This window comes from Hylobates moloch, unplaced genomic scaffold (assembly GCF_009828535.3).
Source record: "Hylobates moloch isolate HMO894 unplaced genomic scaffold, HMol_V3 SCAFFOLD_1, whole genome shotgun sequence".
Taxonomy (NCBI): Eukaryota; Metazoa; Chordata; class Mammalia; order Primates; family Hylobatidae; genus Hylobates; species Hylobates moloch.
The window spans coordinates 113,166,901-113,193,646 of record NW_026652276.1 but is presented as its reverse complement, the minus strand read 5'-3'; the positions used below and the strand labels follow the sequence as shown (position 1 = coordinate 113,193,646).

The 26,746-nt window shown below is 41.9% G+C and overlaps 1 protein-coding gene and 1 long non-coding RNA gene across 2 annotated transcripts in view; one reads left to right on the top strand and one right to left on the bottom strand.

Annotated features, from left to right (window-relative positions):
* LOC116812113 (zinc finger protein 736) overlaps positions 1 to 9,849 on the top strand; it is a 49,253-nt gene extending 39,404 nt beyond the window's left edge. The window contains exon 6 of the mRNA XM_032757785.2: positions 1,319 to 9,849. Coding sequence (XP_032613676.1) covers positions 1,319 to 2,376 — 1,058 coding nt within the window. The 3' untranslated portion in view covers positions 2,377 to 9,849. The remainder of the gene's footprint in view (positions 1 to 1,318) is intronic.
* Positions 9,850 to 15,218: 5,369 nt separating this feature from the next.
* On the bottom strand, positions 15,219 to 20,817 carry LOC131384319 (uncharacterized). Its single transcript, XR_009215044.1, has 3 exons — positions 20,646 to 20,817; positions 16,145 to 16,292; positions 15,219 to 15,437 (listed from the first exon to the last, which is right to left on the bottom strand). It is a non-coding gene; the product is annotated as an uncharacterized LOC131384319 (long non-coding RNA).
* Between the last annotated feature and the right edge of the window lie 5,929 nt (positions 20,818 to 26,746).

Genomic DNA, 26,746 nt, shown 5'->3' with positions numbered 1-26,746 from the left:
TTTTGTAGTTCTACTACAAAATTTTTATTTCTTTCTGTGCTTTTTATCTTTTTGTTGGTTTCATTTTTGTTATTTCATTTTTTTAACTTCCATTTTACTAATTGAGCATCATTGAGATGTAATTTTGATTTTCTAGGGTAATTTATTTTTTTTCTTTTAAAAAATAGATCGAGACTTTAATTCAAATTGTCTCACGTAATTTTTACATCTTCTTTTTTTAATTGATTTCTGGATATTCATTTTTATCTTTGAGCCATATTATCTTGATGTTTTGTATATGTTGTAATGTTGCAATTTGTATAATAAAAAGCCACATGTCAAAATCTGTATTAAGTGACTTTTGTCTGAGCAAATATGATACCAATTTTTTAGGCTAGAGATTCTTGGAGTCTCTCAAGCCTGTTCTGTGGATGTTTTCTCTGAGTTTGTGTGTTTTTTAGTTAAAAAATATTCCTCATGTTTTGTTTTTGAGTGTTACTCTTGTTGCCCAGACTGGAGTGCAATGTTACGAGCTTGGCTCATTGCAACCCCCACCTCCTGAGTTCAAGTGATTCTCCTTTCTTCTGCCTTAGCCTCCCAAGTAGCTGGGATTACAGGCATCTGCCACCACACCCTGCTAATTTTTGTATTTTTAGTTGAGACAAGGTTTCACCATGTTGGCTTGTCTGGTCTTGAACATCTGACCTCAGGTGGTCCACCTGCCTCATCCTCCCAAAGTGCTGGGATTACAAGTGTGAGCCACCACTCGTGGCCATTCACTATGTTTCTTATTGAGATCCCTTAGTCACTTGCTATACCCATTGTCTGTCTATGATACTGAAGTCTTTCTTCTCTTTTAACAGTCATTTACCTTTGGTCTCAGCTCTCCAAAACTGTCAATGTATACCACCTTTCCTTTCAACACTGTCATGGAATATAGAAATTAGTCTTTGGTAAGATCTCAATAAGCCAGAAGCATGGACACATGTGCCACTATTTTATTTATTTTTGGAGGGGGAAGACAGGAGTTTGGAGTCTATAGTTAGAGTCATCATAAGATGAAGAATGGCTGTGGTGGGTAAATATGAAATACTTTTATTACATTTCTATGTGGTTCTTGGCATTTTGCTCACTTGGTGTGCCACAAATGCTTAACTGGGTCTTAGACTTCTTGCAAAGGCATTTTGGTCCGTATATTTCTGTTAGGTTTGTATGTCTATAAGAATATGGAGCCTGTGGTATTTTATTGTCATTTCATTAATGCGCTTTGTATAAGTATGTATTTGTGAAGTATATTCACCTGAGTCTAATGAGGGAGAATTTTATTTTTTTTCTCCAGCTGGCTCTTTTCATTTTACTGCAGAGATGTTGCCGGAGCATGACATAAAAGATGCATTTCGAAAAGTGATTCTGAGAAAATATAGAAGCTGTGACCTTAATAATTTACATTTAAAGAAAGACAACCAAAGTGTGGGTAATTGCAAGGGGCAGAAAAGCAGTTATAATGGCCTTCATCAATGTTTGTCAACTACCCATAGCAAAACCTGTCAGTGTAATAAATGTGGCAGAGCTTTTCAGTTGTGCTCAATCTTCACTGAACAAAAAGACATTTTTAGCAGAGAGAAATGCTACAAATGTGAAGAATGTGGCAAAGACTGTAGGTTGTTCTCAGATTTTACTAGACATAAGAAAATTCATACTGCAGAGAGATGCTACAAATGTGAAGAATGCGGCAAAGCCTTTAAAAAGTTTTCAAACCTTACTGAACATAAGAGAGTTCATACTGGAGAGAAACCTTACAAATGTGAAGGATGTGGCAAAACTTTTACCTGCTCCTCAACCCTTATTAAGCACAAGAGAAATCATACTGGAGACAGACCCTACAAATGTGAAGAATGTGGCAAAGCCTTTAAGTGCTTCTCAGACCTTACTAATCATAAGAGAATTCATACTGGAGAGAAACCCTACAAATGTGAAGAATGTAACAAAGCCTATAGGTGGTTCTCAGACCTTGCTAAACATAAGATAATTCATACTGGAGACAAACCCTACAAATGTAATGAATGTGGAAAAGCTTTTAAGTGGTTCTCGGCCCTTAGTAAACATAAGAGAATTCATACTGGAGAGAAACCCTACATCTGTGAAGAATGTGGCAAAGCCTTTACCCGCTCGTCAACCCTTTTTAACCACAAGAGAATTCATATGGAAGAGAGACCTTACAAATGTGAAGAATGTGGCAAAACTTTTAAGTGCTTCTCAGACCTGACTAATCATAAGAGAATTCACACTGGAGAGAAACCCTACAAATGTGAAGAATGTGGCAAAGCATCGAGCTGGTTTTCACACCTCATCAGACATAAGAGAATTCATACTAGAGAGAAGCTCCACAAGTGTTAAAAATGTGGAAAAGCCTTTACCAAGTCCTCATACTGTGTTCAACATCTGAAATTTAATACTGAACAAATGCAGTATAAATGTAATGACAGTGGAAGAACATTTATCATCTTAGAGGGTCTCTAAGAACTTACTTTATAATCTGGTTGCTTATATGTTGGGTGCATATATAGCGCTTTGCTATTATGTAATGCCCCCCTTTTTTTTAATCTATGTTAATTTCAAGTCTGTTTTGTCAGAAACTGGGATTGCAACCCCTGCTTCTTGTTTTCTATTTGCTTGGTAGGCTTTTCTTTTTCCCTTTATTTTGAGTTTATTTGAGATGGGTGTCTCGATTAAAGCATACCATTAGATCTTGATTCTTTTTTCAGCTTGCCATCTGTGTTTTAATTTGGGTATTTAGCCCATTTACATTTAAAGTTAGTATTCATATGTGTGGATTGGATTCTGTTATTAGGATCTTAGCTGGCTATTTTGCACATTTGTTTCTGTGGTTGCTTTATAGTGTCCGCAGTTTGTATACTTTAGTGTGCTTTTGTAGTGACTGGTAATAGTCTTTTTCTTATTTAATGCTTTTTTCAGAAGCTCTTTTAAGACAGATCCTGTAGTAACAGATTTTCTCAGCATTTGCTTATCTGAATAGGATCATATATGTTTTTTACTTCTGAAGCTTTCCTTGGTCAGATATGAAATTCTGTGTTGGAATTCTTTTTTTAAGAATGTTGAATATTGGCCCCTAATCTCTTTTGACTTGTAGGATTTCAGCTGAAAGATTCATTGTTTTTCTCATGAGCTTCTTTTTAGAAGTGACCTGGCCTTTCTCTCTAGCTGCCTTTAACATATTTTTTCTTTCATTTTGACCTTGGAGAATCTCATGATTATGTGTCTTGAGGATGACCTTCTCGTGGGGTATCTTACTGGGGTTCTCCACATTTCCTGCATTTGAATGTTGGCCTCTCTAGGTTGGGGAAGTTCTCATGGATGTTATCCTGAAATATGTATTTCAAGTTGTTTTCATTCTCCCCATCACTTTCAGGCAATCTCTTGCATCATAGATTTGGTTTCTTTACATAATCCCATATTTCTTAGAGGTTTTGTTCATTCCTCTTTATTCTTTTTTCACTATTCTTGTCTGTCTGATTTCAGAAAGCCAGTCTTGAAGCTCTGAGATTCTTTCCTCTGCTTGGCCTATTCTGCTGTTAATATTTGTGATTACATTATAAAGGTTTTGTATTGTGTTTTTCAGTTCTATCAGGTCGGCCACATTTTTTCTCCAGACTGGCTGTTTTTTCCATCAGTTCCTGCAATTTTTTTTTCCTTCCTTGCATTGGGTTGCAACTTACTTTTGTAACTCAGTGAAGTTTATTTCTACCCATATTCTGAATTCTACTTCTGTCATCTTAGGCCTTGCTGGAAACGTAATTTGGTCATTTGGATGAAAGAAGTCCACTCTGGCTTTTTGTGTTTTTATCTTTGCACTGATTTTGTCTTATCTTTGTGGGTATATCTTTGAGGTTGCTGACCTTTGAATGGGCTTTTTTTTTTTTTTAATTCTATTTGATGGTCTTGAGTATTTGATTGTGGTATAAGATGGATGCAGCCAACAGGCTTTGTTCCTGGGAGGTTTTTTTGTTTTGTTTTGTTTGGTGGTGGTGGTGGGCGGGCAGTGCTCAGCTCACAACCCAGAGTCTGCATACTCTTAACTCCGGGGGACTTGTTTTGAGCCCCAACTGTGTTCTCTGGCTCCTTGAGATTTGGAGTTTGTGATTCTGTGGGTCTAAGGTGCTATAGCTGGAGCAGAGTGCTAGTGGATATGGGGTTTCTGCCTGTCTTTGGGTATTCACCTCAGTGGCAGGAGCAAAGCAGCTGGGAGGGGAGTGGGGGATACCTGTTGGAGACTGCATGCTGTTGCACTAAAGGTGGTGTTGGCTTGGGGCAGGATACTAGCCAGTAAAGGTTTTGATGCCTTCTCTGTGCCCCTCAAGAAGGAATGATTGTTCAGAGTGTGGGAGGATACCCTGTTCTCTGCACAGTTTTACCACAAAGGCAGGGGTGGAGTTTTCTGGCTCTCTGCCCACCAAAGTTTCATCTACAATGGCAGTTGCTGGGGGTGGCAGGGCATATTGCATTCCCATTTGCTCGTGGGGCAAGCAAAGCCAAACGTGCCTTTGCAGACATGTGCCAGCAAAGAAATATGGGGAGTTGCAATGGTATCGCAGGAAGCTGCAGTATGGGGAAGAAATGTGGGCTGGTGCAGTCATAGGGGCTGCCTTGCTGGAGCTCTTCATGAGTCAGGCATGTCCCTCCAGTGCATATGCTCTGTTATGAGCTTCCAGGGTACCTGAGACTGCCCCTTAAGCAGCTGTGGCCAGACTGGGTCCCTGGGAGAGGCCAGCAGACCAAGGAGTGCTCAGTTGGACCAGCTTCTTCTGATTTGCAAGACCATCCTGCAGAAATTAGGCCCAACAGTTCTCCTAGGGCTAAAGTCTCTTATGGGAGAAAGTTGAGCCTATGGAAATGGCCATCACTGGCCACACTTTACTGCAGATGCTCTTGCACCAAACCCTCTGGCCACCACATGAGCTGGGTTGCTGCCTCATCTTTTTTCTTGTCTTCTGGGGGCTGCATCTCAGAGAGCTGTAGGTCAGCAATTACTCAGTGCAGCCAGCCCAGGATGGAGGATCTCTACTTTTGGCTAAGTTAGGATTTTACTGTCTGGTGAGGAGCAGTGGGTAGTTTGTGGGACCCATGGACAATGGGCTGGCTTCCTCTCCTTGAGTAAACTGCAGTTTGAGGTGTGAGTAAGGCACTTAGGGTTTTGGATTTTTTATTAGTCTGAGGGTAGCAAGGACAGTTGTACTGCAGAGGCCCCTGGATGCTCTGTCCAGGGAGTTGCTAAGTTGCTACTGGCTCAGTAGCTCTGGCAATGATTGGCTAGTGGCCCAGGCCTGGCGAACCTGCCTCGTGAGAATATATGAGAACAGGCACTCACGTAACAATCTGACCACTTCTGAAGGGCTGCTGCAGTATGCTGGGTGTCCACTGCAGTTTCTACTCACCTCAGATTTTCCAGTACTGGAAGTTACCACCACTGAATGCTGCAAAACAGCAACAATGGCAGCATGCCCTTTTCTCTGGGAGTGCCATCCCAGGTAGGTATAGACCTGTTTCCAGCACAAAAGCACCTGTAGGAGGTAGCTGGAAGCCCCTGTTGAAGGTCTTACCCAGTGAGGAAAACATGATTGGGGACCCACTTAAGAAAGCAGTCTAGCCATATTTTTGTAGGACAGCTCTGCTGTTCAGAGGTACCACTTCCACCCCCAGTTTATTTGGATTCTCCAAAGCCAGAAGGCTGGAACAGCTAACTCACACAAACAGCAAAAATGGCAGCTCACTCCTCCCTCTAGGAACTGTATCCCAAAGGGGTTTCAGAACTCCATCAACCAAAGAGCGCTGGTGGTGGTAGCTGGAGACCCTCATTGGGAAGCACTTTCCAGTGAGAAGGAAGGAAACGGGGGACCTGCTTTAACAGACAGTCTGTCCATGTCTTTTTAGAGCACCTGTACTGTGCTAGGAGATCCTTTCTGCACCCCGGTCAGCTTGGGCTCTTCAAAGCCTGAAGGCTGGAATGGCTAAGTTGCCCAAGCAGCAAAGGTGGTGGCCCACTCCTCTTTCTGGTAGCTCCATCCCAGGGAGGTGCAGTGCTGCTACCAATGGTTGGCTAGACTCTAAGCCAGTAGGTCTTACCGTGTGAGGCATTGTTGAAGTGAGTCCCACAGACCATCACTATCAGCCCCCTGGATTCTGCCTCTTTCCTATGGGTATGTTCAGGGGTGTAACCTCCTGCTTTGCTCGAGTTGCAGCTACTTTTTCTGGAAAGCCAGTATCTAAGGCTCTTGAATCTGCACAGGCCTGAGTGGCTGCTCTGCTGAGACTCCATGTAGCTCTGTGTGTTAAACTGAAGGCCTTGGTGAAGTGGGTTCATGAGGGTATCTCCTCACCTAAAGGTTGCAGAGATCTGTAGGAGAATCATGGGTTCCTAGGGTCACACATGCACTCACTGCTTTACTGGGTGGGGAGGTTCCCTTGGCTCCATGTTCTTCCCCAGTGGCCCATTGTCCTGCCTTGCTTTACTCCATTCTCCATAAGTTGTTTCTTTGATTATTCTCAATGCAAGTACCTGGATGTTTCAGTTGCAGGTGCTGTATTTATGTATACCTTGCATTACTGTCTATGAGAACTACACAGTCTAGCTGCTTCTAATCAGCAATCTCGATCACTTTTCTCTAAAAGGAACCTACTTTTTTATATTAAAAGGATTCAGTATTTTTCAAAAGCAAATTTTGATGTAATTTAACTCTTATATTTGATGCTGTGTCTTCATTTCTAGAATTTATGTGAAAGAACATGGTCAATGGTTGCTGCACCAGAGTTATGAGAGGTTCTTCTATGTTAGATGGACAGGTTTATATACTTTTCCATGGAAGATTACATAAACTGAAATCTAAGATACATGAAGAAATTCTAAGTGGAAAGGCCACTTAGTAGTTAGTTTACAGCAGTATCGTAAATGACAGGATGATAGGAGTGTGGTAAGTGATCAGGATAATAATCTGCTTAGTAAGAGAAACAATTTGAATTTTAGAAGGAAATTGCCTTACCATTTGCAAATTAAGGTAATTAAAATACAGTGAATTTCAAAATGCCTTTTTAATGACAATGTGTGAACTTAATTTGTTTTAATAAACCAAAATTGTTGTTATTGTGTTAAGGCTATTTTACATTGAATGTGTATCTTGCCATTGATGTTAATTTATCCCATCTTAACCCAAGGTTGTAGGTAACAATATACTATTGGGTGACGGTGGACTAACATCTCTAGTGATCCCTTTGTCAGTGGTCTTTAACTTAAAATAATTTAGAGAATATGGTTTCTACAACTTACATTTTTGTTTTCTTGTAACTACAGGTTATTATGATGGTTATAACCAAGATTATAATTGGAGCTATATGTTTCTGAATTCTGAACAACTATTTACAAAATTTTATCCTACTTTTTTTCTGTTGAACATATGACTTCTCTGGTCTGCTAAACATACAGACCTTTAGTTTTGGTTTACATGGATTTAAATGTATAGATATATAACTGTAAAATAAACTTCAGATGTAACAGATTTATAGAGAAAGTAATCTTATGTGTTTATGGTTGTGTACCTACTTTGAGAAGAAAAGAAAAATATTAGAATGAAACATAATTTTACAAGTGTTGATCACTTACTAGCAAACCAGAAACTTCAAAGATTTTGAAAGCAAATCTGTTTTCTCTGCTGTATATTAAATTGATTTATCTAAAATGTTATTGCTCCTGGCTTAGAATCATCTTGTGCAAATTCTCTTTTTTTGTTGTTTGTCTGTCTGTTGCTCACCATAGACATAATATGTAATTTTCATCTAATTTCATAAAACATTCTTTGTATAATCCCCTCAGAGATTATAAAAGTGACTTTGATAAAATTTAATGGTGTTCACAAAATAATTTTCACGTGAGTAATTTCATAGTGCGTGTATTGTATGTTATTTAGTATATTTTATATTTTGTTTCAATTAGAGAATGCTATTCCAATTTTTATTGTTCATTTTACTTTGTAAAATTGACATAATTGAGTTTATTAAATTTATTGGGCCAATTTAAGTAAACAGTTGAATGTTTCATAATTCATGAGGTCTTTTTAGCATATACATGAAGTAAACAAAGACAATACTAGCTATGTAATAGAAGCTACATAATTAGAAGTAAATATTCTTTTTGAAATTAGCCTGTGGTCTCAGGTGAAAAATGGAAAATATCTATAGTAAAAAAAAAATGACGTTAATTCTGCATATGAAGAGAGCATAATTGTATCCATGCCACACAATTGACTCTTACAATTGAAACAAGATGAAGAGATGGACATTTTAGCAAAACTAAGTGAAAACCTTGTAAAATTTTCAGATTTTGTTTCTACATTTAAACATCTACTGGGGGAGGTAGAGGCCAATTCTATGCAGTCAAACCTGGAATTGCTGACACGTTAAGAGTATGCACCACAGGTATTGAAACCTAAAATGCCCTAACTCTTTTCATATAGATTAACAAAATATAAAATATGGTTTTAGTCTTCCTCCTCTATATTCTGTCTTAGACAGAACTATCAAGCCATTTCAAGTAGATTTAATTCTAGATTTATTTTTTTTTTCTCTTTTTGAGATGGAGTCTCGCTCTGTCACCCAAGCTGGTGTTTAGTGGCGTGATCTCAGCTCACTGCAACCTCCGCCTCCCAGGTTCAAGCAATTCTCCTGCCTCACCCTCCCAAATAGCTGAGACTACTGGTGCCCGTCACCAGGCCCAGCTAATTTTTTGTATTTTTAGTAGAGATGGGGTTTCACCATGTTAGCCAGGATGGTCTTGATCTCCTGACCTCATGATCCACCCATCTCAGCCTTCCAAAGTGCTGGGAATACATGGGTGAGCCACCACACCTGTCCTCGATTTTAGATCTTAACACAGCACATCCTCAACTTATTGTCTCCGAGGATAGAAAAGCTGTGTGATGGAAGAACAAAGCCAAATGTATGTTATAACCCAAGGAGATTTTATTTCTGCCCTGCTTTCCTGGGCTGTCAGAAGTGTAGTTCTGACAGACATTACTGGGAGGTAGAAGTGGGAAACAAGCCTAAATGAAAATTATGTGTGTGTCAAGACTGTCTTCTTAGGACCTGGCAGGATCAGCCTTCAGTTCTGGATTAATTTGGGGGCAATTGGATGATATATAGAGTGGTTATGCTGCATCAGGTCCTGAGAAAACCCACTTTCTGCCAGTAGTAAAATCCAGTAAGGTTGGTATTCTTTTGGACTATGAATTGGGTGATTTTTTAAAGTAATATAAATGATAGGTTTGTTCTGTGTATTTTAATGATTCTTTCACAAGAGCTGTTTGGCCTTATTGCTATACTGAAGTAGATTCTGAACATCTTAAAATCTGTTCATTATCAGATGCTGAAAGATAAAGAACAAGTAAATGAATCTATTTCAGTTTTTGTGGGTAATTTAGCCAGTAAATTTAATGTTATTTCTTTAAGTTTTACTACTGAAGGCCAGAATAGATTTTTTTCTCTTAAGTTTGTGGCAAGTATAAAAGCACGTTCAGAATGTCACTTTCATAGATACTATGAATATCAATTGTCAAGTGTGTTGAGTTCTAAGATAAAATATTTGAGAATTAATATTACCCATCTTGTCCAATAAAATGTTTTTAAGTTGCCTATTTAAAAAAAAAATCTATCAATTTTGAATTGCATACCTAGCTAGATTTTTTTTTTAAGATTGAGGGTGAGATGTAAAATAATTTATACAAGTAATATAAACTAAGTTTACTTAAATTATTTACTTATTTAAGAAATCTAATTACATTTTAAATAAATTGCTGTTAGCTGTTAGTATTTGTGTAGCATTTTTTTTTTTTAAGTTTTTTCCTCTAAAGCAGATAACGATTTGAACAAAGAAGAAAACAAAAATTCAATGATTGGGAGGAAAATAAAAGGTTTGTATGATGACCTAATTAAGATAATGTAAAGGATAAAAATCTTAATATTTGTTTTTACACATTTTTGGGCAAAAGTAACCCTGAGATAGTAATGTACAGAAAGTACTATTATATTCTTGAGACTCTTACTGACTTTGACACTTAGAGAACCTCTGGCACAGGCCCAGGATTCCCTAGGCATTTCTTATGGAAATGAAGCAGAAGGCCATGTCCACAAAGATAAATGAATGCTCACCTTCTAGAGACCAGTAGGTACAGGTTGCAGAAAGAGTAGGCCCTTCTTGAAGGTCCAGGAAGGGGCTGTGGGCACCATCCTAGAAAAGGGGTCTGGGGCTCCATGGAGCCCTCCTGCATGCAGGAGCCTCAGAGGGCCCTGGGTGAGGCCAGCCACGGTGCTCTGTCTTGTCCCTGGCCATTGAGTCCTGCCTCGCCTGCTAGCTTTTTCCACCAAGAAATCAGGATGGCAACCCCCAGTGCAGCCCCACTAGAGGAAGGAGATTAAGAGTGTCAAGGCCCACACCCATCTTGGCACATTAAGTGACTTACTGATTAACTAGTCAATAAGTTAGAGCAGAATATGCTACTGTGATCCCCTGAGATCACATTCTAGGAGAAAACCTGGGTGGCACCTGCCTGAGGCTGTACATTGGAGGAAGGATGGTCAGGCCACCTGGGCTTCAGTGGGCATGTGCCCCAAGCCAACCCAGGGAGACATGGGCTTGGAAAGAGCATGCAATAAGGGTAGCACACAGCAGACATGGTGAGCTGTCAGGTGGGCACAGAGGGGTAGACAGGAGGAATCCCTGAGGGGGAGAACCCTCTCAGCCCTGAACTCAGCCCAGAGATCCCCCAGCTTTTTGAAGCACAGGCTGTACCTAGAGCTGCAGAGTGAGCACAGTGCAGTGTCCTGGTAAAAGGGATGAGCAGCCAATCACTCAGAGGCTTTCATTGCCTATTTTTCTGATGAGCAATTTGAGCCCCCAAAGCCACAAGCCAGGAGGGGCAAAAGCACTGGGCTAAGGCATCACCTGTTTTCTTCATTTGCTCCCATGAGCCTCAGATCTCCCTGGGCTTGCCTTTGAGGAAGAAGATCTCTCTTTCTTGTGAGTGTAGGCATAGAAGCAACCAGTCATGTGTGGTAAGCCTACCCACAGCCACTTTTGTGGGCCCACCTGGGCCTCCTCACTCCACTGGCCTGTGAAACCCAACTGGAATTCCTGAGTCTGGAATTCACATTTGGTCTAGAACCAAAGTGTTCAGCATCCAGGCCAGAGTGGAAGTGGGCCTGTTAATCCCACTGCACAAGGCCCAAATCAGAACTGGCTTGACTGTTCAGCTGTACCCAGGCAGTGTGTGTACTGTCCCAAGCAGGTCCCATTCTCTTCCTGGCTCCAATTATTTCACCTGCAACTTGTCATTTGTACCAGCTCTTTCTCTGCCCCCCACATCCTATGGTTTTTGAAATTCCTCTGAAGACTGTATGAACCAAGCATTAAGGGTCACGGTGTTCTGGCCTACTCAGGCTGTGCCAGGAAGAGAGATTCTCTCAACCTACCTTGACACTTAAGAGTCATGTATAAATAGTACCAACCCTAGCAGGAGGGCTGTCACAGACTCTTTTCTGGTCACTGCCAAAAGATACATTAGAATGACAAGGAAAATAAGACACAGACCTGGCAGTTCTGCCTTTTAAAGAGCAGCCTCAGCCTGGTCACCTTGAACCACAATTCCAGGGTCTGGTTCAGCATGTCCCACCTTGGAAAATAGTGGAACTGGGGCCCCAGAATGTCATGGTCCAATGAAAGTGGAGAAGAGGCACCCCAGCAGCTTGTACACACCCAGTCACACCTGTAACAGGAACAGGCCCTACCAACAATGAAGACATCTCATTAACTTAGACAACTGTACCAGCAATGTGCACACACATCAGGCCTTTTAGTAAACTGTCAACCCAATGATTCCAGAAAAAGCAAAAACTTTTTTGAATCTAGAGTCTCAGGAAGAAGAACCTCTACTGCCTGAACCAGCCTGTATGATGGATGCAACTGACAGTGTTAACTTGACTTGGGCATACCTGGAGACTGACCATGTATAAAAAAAATGCTTCTGAATGTTCAGAGTCTTAAGCTAAAAAATTTAGTAGGGGCCAATCTGGAGATTATTGTTTTATCTATGAGGAACATCTGAGCCCCTGGTCTGTCCCATCCTGTGGCATGGAACACAGGCCACACGGGATTGAGGCCATTCCTTTTTTGCTAAAGGAAGTCTGATAGGTGAAAGGTTATTCAGAAAAAAGTGCTAAATAAAAATGCCATACAAACTGCATGCTTTTTGCAAGTGGGCATGGTTATCCTGCTAAGCCCACTGACACTGGACCTTCTGTCTATGTAAGTCCCCAGTAAAACTCCATATCTCATTCACTGGTTCTGAGTCTCTTCTTTGACATCTTGAACCTGGTGCCATTTCCATGGGAGTCGAATTTGACACAACTTACCCCATAGTGAGGAAGGATTTCAGACTCTGCTCAGTGTGCTTCAAAGCTCACCAAGGCATCAGGTATATAAGGATGCAGTTGTTCTCTTTACCACTCTCATCCAGGCCTCTTTTCCTTAGATGCACAATCAGTGGAATACCAAGAAAGATGACTAAGAAACACATCGTGGTCAGAAGCATGATTAATGCCAGAATAAGCAGTGACCACTTGGAAAGCAAAAGGGAGCATTTTTTTTTCTCCTGTGGGCAGCCCCCAACTTCTGTCATTCCTTTCTGGATTCAGGAATGATTTTTAAGTTCATCCTGCCTCTGGAGGAACCATAGGCCCTGAGTGGTAAACACCTTCACTTAATCCTGCAACAAAGCTCTCTCTTGACAAATAACGACCTCTGTGATCATGAGCTTCTAAGCAATCTGGACAGTACACAACCTGAAAACCTATGAAAGGGAGATGAGTAGGTCTGAGGGAAAGAATTTCCCACTTTCTCCCTTGGCAAGTTGAAAAAATTATGACTGCAGACAAATGTGCAGAAGAGGACAGCATACTATAACTCCTCATCATGTGAGTTTACAACCAAGAGTTTTTAACCCTAGCTGTGAGAGCTCCAAATGAAAACCAGAAGTTACTTCACTGCATCTATCAGTGATTAGATTGCACAACATTTTGTCTGTCATACTGAGGAGTCTTCACTGAGGATTTTCCCATTGAACATATAAAGACAGGAAAGGGTAAAATAGCAACTCTATGAAATCATTAAATAAAATGTAGAAATGTTCATCTCACATGATTAGCATTTTTGCATATATTTGCATGTATATCTACCAATAAAGCTGATGTTTTCATAATAAGTCTGTTATATGTCAAGATAAAAATTTTTTTTTTCTCAACTGGGCATAGTGGCTGACACATGTAATCCCAGCACTTTTTTTGGAGGCTGAGGCAGGTGGATCACCTGAGGTCAGGAGTTTGAAACCAGCCTGGCCAACATGGTGAAACCCTGTCTCTACTAAAAATACAAAAAAGAAAAAAAATTAGCTGGTTGTGGTGGCAGACACCTGTAATCCCAGCTACTTGGGAGGCTGAGGCAGGAGAATCACTTGAACCTGGGAGGCACAGATTGCAGTTTGCAGTGAGCTGAGATCACATCACTGCACTCCACCCTGGGTGACAGAGCAAGACTCCATCTCAAAAAACAAAAAAATTATAACAAAGAAAAGACACACATATGGTCCAGACATGCCCTGGTGCAGTGGAGTGGGTGTGGCCCTCTCCTGGGAAAGAAGTCAGTGCCCTGGATTATGTGTGGGGGATCCACTGGGACACAAAGAGGCAGTCAGGATCTTGGCCTAGCAACACTAAGGCTTACAGGGGGCTTCAGAAAGCAGCAGAAATGGCCCATGACACTGAATGCTAGATGGGCCTATAGCAATGAAAGATGTGCTGAGGGATCTTAGCAATCTCGCTAGGAGGCCCTGACTATACCCTGGGTTGGAGACTCCTGGGGTAGAGTGGCTGCCAGAGAGCCTCAGCAAATGAGTCTTGACCACTATGGCTAGGTCAGTCTAAAATAGCTCATCCCTTCTGTTTTACAAAGCAAAATGCAGAAAAATAAAGTGAAACAAATCAAGAGAAAGAAAATAAAATTTAAAAATAAATTTAAAGTAATTGAAAAATAGTAAGGACAAACTGAAATAAAAACAAATGTAATTAAGATCAGTGAAAATAAAATGAAGATGAAGATAAAATACAATAAAAACAAGAGAAGTGAACAAATGGAATAATTTGCAATAAAATAAGAAAATTTTAAGAATGAGAAAAACATGGAGAAAAATAATATGAGGGGATATGAATGGAAATAAAAGATACAAGAAATTAAAACATTACAAATGAAAAATTCTAGAAAATTTGAAATTAAGAGAATGTAATGAGAAAAAAATAAAAATAAAATTAATAGAAAAGAAAGTAAATAAAAAAGAGAAAGATAAAGGCAAATGCAGAGAGAAATAAAAAGTTAAAAATAAGACCTGGGAATAATCTACAAAACATTTCACTCGACAATAGCATAATACATAGTATTTCTAATTGCATATGGCACGTATTCTAAGATAGGCAAACTTCTAAGCTGGAATGCAAGTTTTAGCATAAACAAATGGTAATCATAAAAAGTATTATTTGTGACTACAATGAAATATAACTGGAAGTTAAAAGCCAAAAGAAAACTAGCATGCCTGCATATATATGAAAACTCGACAAATTCTTTAGCATACTATTTTTCAAGAGTTAGAACATGCAGATTTCTTCAGACGTTAATGGTATTCGAAATGATCTACAAATCAATGAGATCTCTTTCAAAAAAAAACCAATGGTACTTTTTGCAGAAGCACTAAAATATTCTAGAATGTTTGAGTCAATATTTAGTTGTGTCACCCAGGCTGCAGTGCAGTGTCATAATCATGGCTCACTGTAGCCTTGACCTCTTAAGCTCAATTGATTTTCTCACCTCAGTCTTACAAGTAACTGGGACTGCAGGTGCATGCCACCAGGCTCAGCAAGTTTTTGTATTTTTTGTAGAGACGGGGTTTCACCATATTGCCCAAGCTGGTCTCAAACTCCTGGGCTCAAGCAACCCACCTGCCTTGGCTTCCCAAAGTTCTGGGATCACAGGAGTGAGCCACCAAAATATTGCCCTATGATTTCTATAAACACTCAAAAAAACCACAAGTAGCCAAACAACCTGGAAATAAATAATAAACTCAGAGGCATTATTCTTTTTTTGTTTAAAAATATATTGCAAATTTACAGTAATCAAAATACTGTGGTGTTGGCATAAAGACAGAAAAATGTTGAAACAGAAGCCAGAAAGAGACCCACATGCATATACTAAGCTTATCTTAAATGAGGGTTCCAAATCCTCATGTTGCAGAACTTTCCTTCAGCAAAAATGGGTTCTTGTCACATGACTAGGAAAGATTAGGCTCAGGGACACTCTGAAGGATGAGAAGTACAGTTGATTGGGTTAAAAACCAGAAGAAAAAAAAAAGTCGAAGTCCTGTTTACAGGCCCCCACCTCCTAGATTGGTGAACACCAGACCATCACACAGAAACTGAAGAGGCCAGGCTCCTCCTCCCTGCACAAGGGGTAACCTTTCCATGGCTCCACTCCCTTCCTCCAGTGTGCAGGTGGACATTATTTGAGAGAATCAGTTAGAAAAAGGCAGGCTTCATCTGAGACCAGCAGTCTGATTTTTTTAGCCTTCAGGCTGTTTTAGGCTTGAAGACGGGGTTTCACCCAGGACCCTTGGCTGTTTTCTAACTGTTATTTCCCTCTCTAAAGAAGTACATCTAACTGCTGTTAGAATCAAAATAAAGATGAGGACAAAAATTACTTTTAACTGCTTCCTGCTGACAGGGGGCACTGTTTCAGAAAAATGGCAGTCAGATCTCCCTAAGAGGCCTATCTTAGCGTTCCCTGTGAAAGGGGCCAATGTCCAAGGCTCTGGTTGTGTGACTGAAGTTTGGTAGCCTGAAGGTGGGAAGAATCAAACTGGGTTATTAAAAAACATGTATTAAAACGAAACAAGGGGAAGGTGGCAAGGACAACTCAAAAATTCCAAGGTCTTTTACCAGTTTGCATAGGGAGAGGGAGACCAGAAGCCCGACTGGGGAAAAAAAGAAAAAACAAACAAACTTTTACCCTTTTGCCAGCATATCAGGCTTCTGGGTTCTTTTGTCTTGAGTCCAATCTTAAGCCACCCAGTCTAAGGTTTGGGAAATTAATTCTTCCAAGCTTGGAGGATGCATCTGAGGGGACCGTCCCATAGTATGAAGACATGATTACCTATCTGTAAAGAGAAGACAGAGGAGATAAAAGGAAAAAAGCATGTTTTTAAAGGAGTCCCAAGGGTTCAGGATGCATTCGAAAAGGGTATAGACTGAAGATGAATGAATGGCTACTCATCTAGAAAGAGAGGAGCAGGTGTTCCTGGTTCCTTTTTTGTGCTAGCAAATACCTAGGGTATGTTGACAGATAGAAGAAAGAATATTCTCTTTTCCCCTTCCATCCTTGTATCCCCGAGTCCCAGTGATTGTGACAGGGTGCCACCCATCGGTGTCCAAGCAGCTTTAAACCTGGTTAACAGGAAGGCCTGGAAATATTTGCTCTTACCCTATCTCCCCTGCTGTCAGTGGTTCTGGAGTTCACTAGACCTCATTCTAGAGATCCTAGCATGATCTTTATCTATGAAATGGGAGGCTTGGCTTAATCAGCTGGAATTAGTCATGCTCACCTGCACTGTGCCTTTTAACCTCCATTATCATCTGCCTGTGGATTTCTCAGATCCAGTATTCTTTCCTAGGACTTCAACTTGAAGCTTGGAATTGAGGTTGGGACAAAAATATGTCTCTGGATTGCATAGACTCATTATCATGAGCTGAATGCTAAGATGAAGCTGTGGAATTGAGTCCTCTTTCCACAAGGGAGAGAAAAGAATGTCTTTTGACACACCCAGATAACTAGTGGCTATAGTTATGCTTGCTGAGATCGGGATGGGCACCCTATTTATTCCCATCACTCTGCAGGATTTGCAGAATAATTGCCCAGAAGTAGAATATTAATCCATATTTTTACATTACCCATCCCTTTTTGTTTCTTCTGAGCTGCAGTTGAAGATCAGCTAGTTGGTTCCCAGGAATAAGCAGGGTTGGTCTAAAATGTAGGCAAAAACTCAAAACTAATGAGTTTAGAATTTAATGACAAATGTGTAATAAGTTTTGAAACATAATCTTTATCCAGTCCTCTTTTCTGTTACAAACAAATCATGATAGGACTGAGTTATTTGTGAAATAAACTTTAGTCTTATACTTGGCCTGATTATTTGCATAAAGTGCAGCAAGAATAATTATTTTTACCTAGGTCTTTTACATTGGCTTCGATGGAACTCTGTTCCACAAGAAATTTTAGATAGGGCTTTATTTTTTTTTCTTTTTATTATTATTACTATTATACTTTAAGTTTTAGGGTACATGTGCACTACCATCAGAGTGAACAGGCAACCTACAAAATGGGAGAAAATTTTCACAACCTACTCATCTGACAAAGGGCTAATATCCAGAATCTACAATGAACTGACACATAACTGGGTACTGCACCCACGTGATGTGACTGTTTTTTGGTGGTGGGGGAGGGGGGTTCTGTCAATAGGAAGCTTTGTAACATATCACTAGGCTCAGCACCTAGGTGAAGTTTCTTCTCTCTTGCCTTGGCCCTGACCACCAGAGAGATTATGACATATTGCTGAACCCAGCACCAAGGTGAGGTCACTCTCCTGTCTGTTCTGCACATAAGGGCCATTGTGACATATCCAGGCCAATTGCCAAGGTGAAGTTTGACTCCTCTCCTGCCTAAGCCCTGCCCACAGGGGGGATTTAGATATATCAGTGAAACCAGCATACAGGTGATGTGACTCTTCTTCCAGAGTCCTGCCCACAAGGAGGATTGTGGCATTTCACTGGAACAGCACCCACTCAGCTGATGTGACTTTCCTTTCTTCTCTCTGCCCACAGGTAACATTGTGCCATATACCAGAGACCAGATCAAAGGCCTAATAACGACTCTTGTACCTGGAGCCAGGACTTGTGCAGGATGGTGACTCATCCCTGAACATTTCCACAGGTGTTATTGTGACATATACCTGTGCCCAACTCCTGAGTGATTTAATAATCCTGCCTAGTTATAGCCCACAGATGACATATTGATGTATACCTGGGCCAAGAACCTTGGTGATTCGACTCTCATATCTTAACAGTGTCCTCAGAAGGGACCATCACATATCTCTGGACCCATCATCTAGGTTATGTGACTCTCCTCTCCTGCCTGAACCCTGCTTCCAGCGAAGAGTGTAGCATTTCTAAGCACTGCATCCATGACTCTCTCGCCTGGGCCCTTTTAACAGGAGTTATTGTGACATATCTCTGGGCCCATCATTTAGGTGATATGACTCTCCTCTCCTGCCTGGATGTTCTCCACAAGGGGCATGATGCCATAGAGCTGGGCCTAGCACCCAAGTTTTGTGACTTTTCTGTTAGGGCCCTGCCTACAAAGAGAATATTGGAATATTTCTGGCTTAGGATTTAGGTGATGTGGTTGTCCTGCCTGTTTAATAACTACAGAGGGGATGGCGACACATACCTAGGCGCAGCTAACAGGCATGATAATGACTCATATGTGGACCCAGCCAATAGGAGAAATTTTGACTCTTATAACTAGGTTTAGGGACATGAGTGATGTAAACGGTCTCCTTCTGGTAAAAAGGTCACGGAAGATTATAACACACGCATATTTTATAACACCCTTGGGTTGTATAGAGAGTGTCATAACAGGGCCTAGCACATGGAGAAAATTGTGAGTCTCATATGCACACCCAGCTGACAGTAAGGACTTTCACCATCACAGACAGATGAAGGCAACTGTACTACATGAAAACAGAATGTGTGTTATTGTAAACCTAATCCCTAAAATTTTATTTCATCATGATAATCATTTGATATAAACTTCATGTGATATAAATCTTTGCCAAGCACCTGTGAGATTTCACTCTTCAGACTGGTTCCAGCCTACATATGGGATTTTGATATCTACCTGGGCCAACCTTGAAGTGTTAAAGAACTCTTCTGCCTGGGCCCTGTTCTCAGTAAGAATTGTGACATCACTGGATCCAGTACCCAGCTGCACCATGCCCAGACATCATCGTGACCTATCTCTGTGTCCATCACTTAGAAGATGTAACTCTCCTCTCTGGAATGGGCCCTGCACACAGGGCAGGATAGTGACATATTCCTAGGCCAGGCATACAGGTGATGATACTCTTTTGCCAAGGCCATGCCCAAAAGAGAACATTTTGACATATCAGAGGCCTATCATGTAGATGATGTGGCTCTTCTTCTTGGGACCTGCCACTTGAATAGTGACATATTGCTAGGCTAGGCAAAAAGGTGATGGTACTCTTTTGCCAGGGCCATGCTTTAAGGAAGGCTTTGTGACATATCTCTGGGCCTATCACCTAGGTGATGTGACTTCCTTCTGGGCCCTGCCCACATCGAGCATTGTGACATAAGGGTGGAACCTGCACCTAGGTGATGGAACTCTGTTGCTTGGGTCCTTTTCTAAAGGAGACTTGTGAATATCTCTCAATCCAGGACCAGGTGATGTGGCTCTTCAGCCTGGGTTCTGCCCACATATTAAGTTGTGACATATACTTAAAGAAGCACCTACATGATATGACTGTCTTCTGCCTGAGCCCTGCCTACTGGTGACATTGGACCATATCTCTGAGCCCCTAACCTAAGTGATGAGACTCTCTTCTTCTGTCTGGGCCTTTACAATGGGAAGATTGTGACATGTTGATAAGCCCAGCACTTCGGTATTGTGACTCTCGTCTTGTTGCTGAACAATGCCCATGAACAGGACTTTTGCCATATTTCAGAGCCCAGCACCCAGTTGCTGTTACTCTTCTGCATAAAGAGGCCATGCATAAAGAGGGAATTATGGCATATTGCTTGGCCCAGCCCCTTAATGATGTGACTCTCCTGCCTGTGCCAGAGCCACAGAAGGTGTTTTGGCATATCATTGGCCCATTTTGTGGGTGTTTTGGCTCTCATCACTTTGCTGGGTTTCTTCCACGTGTGGTTGTATCATATTGCTGGCTCCAGCCATCGGTTAATGTGAGCCTCTTTCCTAGGCCCTGCCTAGAGAGGGCATTGTGACATATTCCTTGGCAAAGCACCTAAGTGATGTTAACATTCTGCCTAGTTTTTGTTTTTTTTTTTTGCCCACAAATGGGATTATGACATATACCTTGCTTCAGTTCAAAAGCATGATTATAAAGCTTGTACTGGGATTCAGCCAATAGGAGATATTTTGCCCCCGCCACTAGGTTTATGTCAATAGGTAAGGTCCTTCATTGCATATTTGTACAAAGCTCACAGAAGTTTACAACATTAACTCATATCATAAAAACTTTTTGGGTGGTACAGAGAGTTTCATAACAGGGCCCAGCAAAAAGTTAAGATGGTGACTCTTGACTACACACTCAGGTGAAAGTAAAAGTTGTTACCATCCTACATTTACAAAGCCTATTGTTGAGGTCCTGAGTCTAACAAATGAAGACAGCACAAAGTTGGAATTGTGACTTTCTTACGTGATTCTGGTCACAGTTGGGATGGTGACTCATTTCTGGACCCAGCTCACAGGCATAATAATGTTCTCATCCCTGAAGCCAGCCTATAGGAGAGATGTTGACTGTCATACCTGAGTTTAGGGTATGTGTCCACCTCATAGGTTGTGTAACTCTCCTCTCTGGAATGGGCCCTGCACAAAGGAAGGATAGTGACGTATTGCAAGGCCAGGCACACAAGTGAGAGTACTCTTTTGCCAGAGCCATGCCCAAAGCAGGGCATTGTGACATAGCTCTGGGCATATCACCTAGGTTATGTGACTCTCCTGCTTGGGCCCTGCCAATCTGAAGAGTGACATATTTCTAGGCCAGGCACACAGGTGATGGTACTCTTTTACCAGGGCTATGCTTCATGGAGGACATTGTGACATATCTCTGGGCCTATCATCTAGGTGAAGTGACTCCCTCCTTGGACCCTACCCACATGGAGTATTGTGGCATGAGCAGAGAACCTGTACCCAGGTGATGTCACTCTCTTGGCTGGGTGCTGTCCTAAGAGAGCCTTGTGACCTGTCTCAGGACCCAGCACCCAAGTGATGTGGCTCTTCTGCCTGGTCTCTGTCCACATGTTACATTGTGACATATTCCTAGGGAAGCACCTATGCGATATAACTCTCCTCGTCTGTCTGAGCCCTGCCTGCTGGGGACATTGGGACATATCTCTGAGCCCATGACCTAGATGATGTGACCTTCTTTTTCTGCCTCAGCCTTCACAATAGGAGGATTTTGACACAGTGCTGAGCCCAGCACTCAGAATATGTTACTCTCCTCTTTTTCCTGAACCATGCCCACAAAAAAGGAATTTTGACCTATTGCAGGGCCCAGCATTGAGATGATGTTACTCTTCTGCCTGGGTTCTGCAAAAAGAGGAAATTATGGCATATTGCATATTTCTTGGCTGAGCATTCTTATGATATGACTCTCCTGCCTGTGCTGGAGCCACCGAATGTATTTTGACGTATCTTGGGCCCATTATGTAGGTGTTTTGGCTCTTATAACTTGGCTGGGTTTTTCCACATGAGATGGTGTCATATTGCTGGGTCCAGCACCCAGTTAATGTGGTCCAATTTCCTATACCCTGCCTAGAGAAAGCATTGTGACATGTTGCTTGGCACAGCACCTAAGTGATGTTACCCTCCTGCCTAGTTTTTGCCCACAAATGGGATTATGACATATACCTTACTTCAGTTCACAGGCATGATGATCAAACTTATATTGGGATTCAGCAAATAGAAGATATTTTGCCTCTCATCATTACACTTGGGGCAGTAGGTAAGGTCCTGGGTTGCATATTTGTACCAAGGTCACAGAAGCTTACAACACTAACTTATATTGTATAAACTCTTTGGTGGTAGAGAGTTTCTTAACAGGGTCCAGCAGAAAGTTCAGATTGGGACTGTCAATTACACACCCAGGTGAAATTAAAAGTTGTCACCATCCCACGTTTACAGTGCCCACTCTTGAGGTCCTGAGTCTAACAATGGAATACAGCACAAAGTTGGAATTGTCACTTTTCTATGTGGATCTGGCCACAGGTGGGATGGTGACGCATTTCTGGACCCAGCCCACAGGCATAATAATGGTTCTTCTCCCTTAACCCTGCCTAAAGGAGAGATGTTGACTATCAAACCTGGGTTTAGGGCAATATGTAAGATTGTGAGTCCATACGAGCATGTGGGCCTCAGAGAGGTTTGCAACACTCATGCAGGTTTTACAAAGCCCTCAGATGTCATAGAGAGGGTTATATATTGGCCCAGAACATGCGTGAGATTGTGCCTCTAATATAGACACTCAGCTAAAAGTTAAAGGTGTCAACCCTCAAAGATGATGAGATTGTGTCATATCACTGGGCCTAGTACCCAGGTGTTGAGACTTTATTCCTCAAATTCCTTTCCATGGGTGCATTGTTACATATCACTGGGTCAGAATCATAGTAATGTGACTCTTCTGCCTGGGCCCTGTCAACAGGGGATATTATCATATATCTCTGAGCCTATCAGCTAGATGATGTGTCTCTCCAGCTTGTGCCCTGGGTTGTATGTGTCTCCTTTCTATTCTGGACTCTGCCAAGAGAGGGGATTATTACATATTTATGAGACCAGCAACTAGGTAGTGTGACTCCTCTCTTTTTCTTAAACCCTTTCTATAATAGGATTGGTAACATACTACTTGAGACTTTACCCAGGTGATGTGACTCTTCTGCCTTGTCCCTGTCCACAGGAGAAATTGTGCCATATACCTGGGTTCAGCTCACATGCACAATAATAACCCTTATACCTGGACCCAGCCAGTAGAGATATTTTGACTCTCATAGCCAATCTTATGGCCAAGGGTAAAATCCTGGTTCTTCCACTTGTATAAAGTTCACAGAGGATTATGACACAGGCATATTATATAAAGCCTGAGTGGTACAAAGAGTGTCATAACAGGGAACAGCAACCAGGTGAGATTGTGACTCTGGGATGCACATCCAGCTGACACGATTGTCATTCTCACACATAAACAGAGCCTATAAGTGAGGTACTAAATCTCACACATAAAAAGCAGTTGAAGGTTGAAATTGTTACTCTCATACATAGGTCTGATCCACAGTAGGTTTCGTGACGTTTGAACTATGATTCAGCACACCTGTGAGGCTGTGACTCTTCTACTGGAACACAATCTTCAACTAGGATTGAGGCTCTTACACACGGATCTTTCTCATTGTTGAGACTGTGACTCCTGTACTTCTACCAAACTCATAGGAGGTGTTGACTCTCATACCCGAAGCCAAGACCTGTGTGGGACTGTGTAACTTATTTCTTAACCTTTCCAAGCGTGTGACTGGGACATATAACCTTGCCCAGTACCTGAGTGATTTGACTCTCCTTCCTAAACCCAGACCACAGGTGAAATTGTGTGATACGTGGAACAAGCACCTAAGCAATATAAAACTCCTTCTTAGGTTCTACTTACAAAGAGAAATTTTACATATCACTGGGACCAGCACCCAGGTGATGTGAATTTTGTGCCTGAACCCTGCCTTCAAAGAGCATTGTGGCTTATATCTAGATCCATCACGTAAGTGATGTGACTCCCTTCTACTGCCTTGTCCCTGCACTTGTGGTGCATTATGATACATAACTGGGTACTGCACCCAGGTGACATGACTCTCCTTTTTGAGCTCTGCCAACAGGAAGCTTTGTAGCATATCACTTGGCTCAGCACCTGGGTGATGTTTCTCCTCTCTTGCCTGGGCCTTGACCATAGGGGAGATTTTGACATATTGCTCAGCCCAGCACCAATGAGAGGTCACTCTTCTGCCTTGGTACTGCACATAAGAGCCATTGTGACATATATCTAGGCCAATTGCCTAGGTGAAGTGAGTCCCCTCTCTTGCCTAAGCCCTGTGCAAAGGGGGGACTTAGATATATCACTGAAACCAGTATCCAGGTGATGTGACTCTTCATGGGCAGGAACTTATTTCTTAACCTTTCCGAGTGTGTGACTGGGACATATAACTTTGCCCAGCCCCTGAGTGATTTGACTCTCCTTCCTAAACCCAGACCACAGACGAAATTGTGTGATACATGGAACAAGCACCTAAGCAATTTAAAACTATGGGCAGGTTCCTGCCCATAAAGAGATGTTGTGGGAATTCAGGGACCCCAAACAGAGGGACCAGCTGAAGCCATGGCAGAAGAACATGGATTGTGAAGATTTCATGGACATTTATTAGTTCCCCAAATTAATACTTTTGTAATTTCTTATGCCTGTCTTTACTGCAATCTCTAAATTGTGAAGATTTCATGGATGCTTATCACTTCCCAATCAATACCCTTGTGATTTCCTATGCCTGTCTTTACTTTAATCTCTTAATCCTGTCAGCTGAGGAGGATGTATGTCACCTCAGGACCCTGTGATAATTGCATTAACTGCACAAATTGTAGAGCATGTGTGTTTGAACAATATGAAATCTGGGCACCTTAAAAAAAGGACAGGAAAACAGCAATTGTTCAGGGAATAAGAGAGACAACCTTAAACTCTGACCGCTGGTGAGCCAGGTGGAACAGAGCCATATTTGTCTTCTTCCAAAAGCAAATGGGAGAAATATCGCGGAATTCTTTTTCGCAGCAAGGAACATCCCTGGGAAAGAGAATACACGCCTGGCGGTAGATCTATAGATGGCCCCCAGGGCATGGCCGTCTTTTATGGTCTGTAGACTGTAGGGGTGAAATAGACCCCAGTCTCCCATAGCACTCCCAGGCTTATTAGGAAGAAGAAATTCCTGCCTAATAAATTTTGGTCAGACCACTTGCTCTCAAAACCCTGTCTCCTGATAAGATGTTATCAATGACAATGGTGCCCGAAACTTCATTAGCAATTTTACTTTTGCCCCAGTCCTGTGGTCCTGTGATCTCGCCCTGCCTCCATTTGCCTTGTGATATTCTATTATCTTGTGAAGTACTTGATGTCTGTGAGCCACACCCTATTCATATACTCCCTCCCCTTTTGAAAGTCCCTAATAAAAACTTGCTGGTTTTGCGGCTTGTGGGGCATCATGGAACCTACCGACATGTGATGTCTCCCCCGGACACCCAGCTTTAAAATTTCTCTCTTTTGTACTCTGTGCCTTTATTTCTCAAACCGGCTGATGCTTAGGGAAAATAGAAAAGAACCTACGTGACTATCGGGACAGGTTCCTGGATAAAGAGGATTGTGACATCTCACTGGACCCACACCCACCCAGGCAATGTGGTTTTTCTACCTTCTCCCTGCCCACAGGTGATAATGTGCCATATACCTGAGACCAGTCCTCTTATACCTGAAGCCAAGACATGTGCAGAATGGTGACTCTCATCTCTGGACCTTTCCACTGGTGTTTTTGTGACATATACCTTTGCCCAGCTCCAGAGTGATTTAATAACCCTTCCTAGGTCTAGCTCACACATGAGATTTTTTTTTTTTTTTTTTTTTTTTTTTTTTTGAGACGGAGTCTCGCTCTGTCGCCCAGGCTAGAGTGCAGTGGCGCAATCTCGGCTCACTGCAAGCTCCGCCTCCCAGGTTCACGCCATTCTCCTGCCTCAGCCTCTCTGAGTAGCTGGGACTACAGGCGCCCGCCACCACGCCCGGCTAATTTTTTGTATTTTTAGTAGAGACAGGGTTTCACCATGGTCTCGATCTCCTGACCTCGTGATCCACCCACCTCGGCCTCCCAAAGTGCTGGGATTACAAGCGTGAGCCACCGCGCCCAGCCGAGATTTTGATATATATCAGGGTCAGGGTCCTTAGTGATTTGACTCTCCTGTCTTAACAGTGTCCTCAGGGGGGATGGTAGCATACCTTTATACCCAGCATCTAGGTTACATGATTCTCCTCTTCTGCCTGAACCCTGCTTCCTGTGGAGATTGTAGCATTTTCAAGCACGGCTTCCAAATTATATGACTCTTGTCTGAACCCTGTCCACACAAAGCATTGTGACATACCTCTGGGCCCATCATTTAGGTGATATGAATCCCCTCCCCTGCCTAGACACTGCCCACAAGAGGCATTGTGCCACAGAGCTGGGCCTAGCACTCAAGTTATGTGAATTTTCTGCCAAGGCATTGCCTACAAGGGTAATAGTGGAATTTTTCTGGCCCAGCATTTAAGTGATGTGGCTGTTCTGTCTGTCTCAAAACCACAGAGGGGATTGTGACATATACCTAGGCACAGCTCACAGGCATGATAACGACTCTCATATGTGGACCCAGCCAGTAGGAAAATTTTGACTCTCGTAACTAAGTTTAGGGACAGGAGTGATGTCCTGGATCTTTTTCTGCTAAAAATTTCACAGAAGCCTACAACACCCACACATATTTTACAAAACTTTTGGATTATATAGAGAGTGCCATAACAAAGCCCAGCACACAGGCGAAATTTTGAGTCTCATGTGCACACCCAGCTGACAGTAAAGACTGTCACTCTGTCACATGAATGAAGCCAACTGTCATACATAAAAACAGGACATGTATGGTATAGTAAATCTCATTCCTGAAATTTTCTGCCAGTGTGATTGTCATATAAGTTTTTGCCAAGTGCTTGTG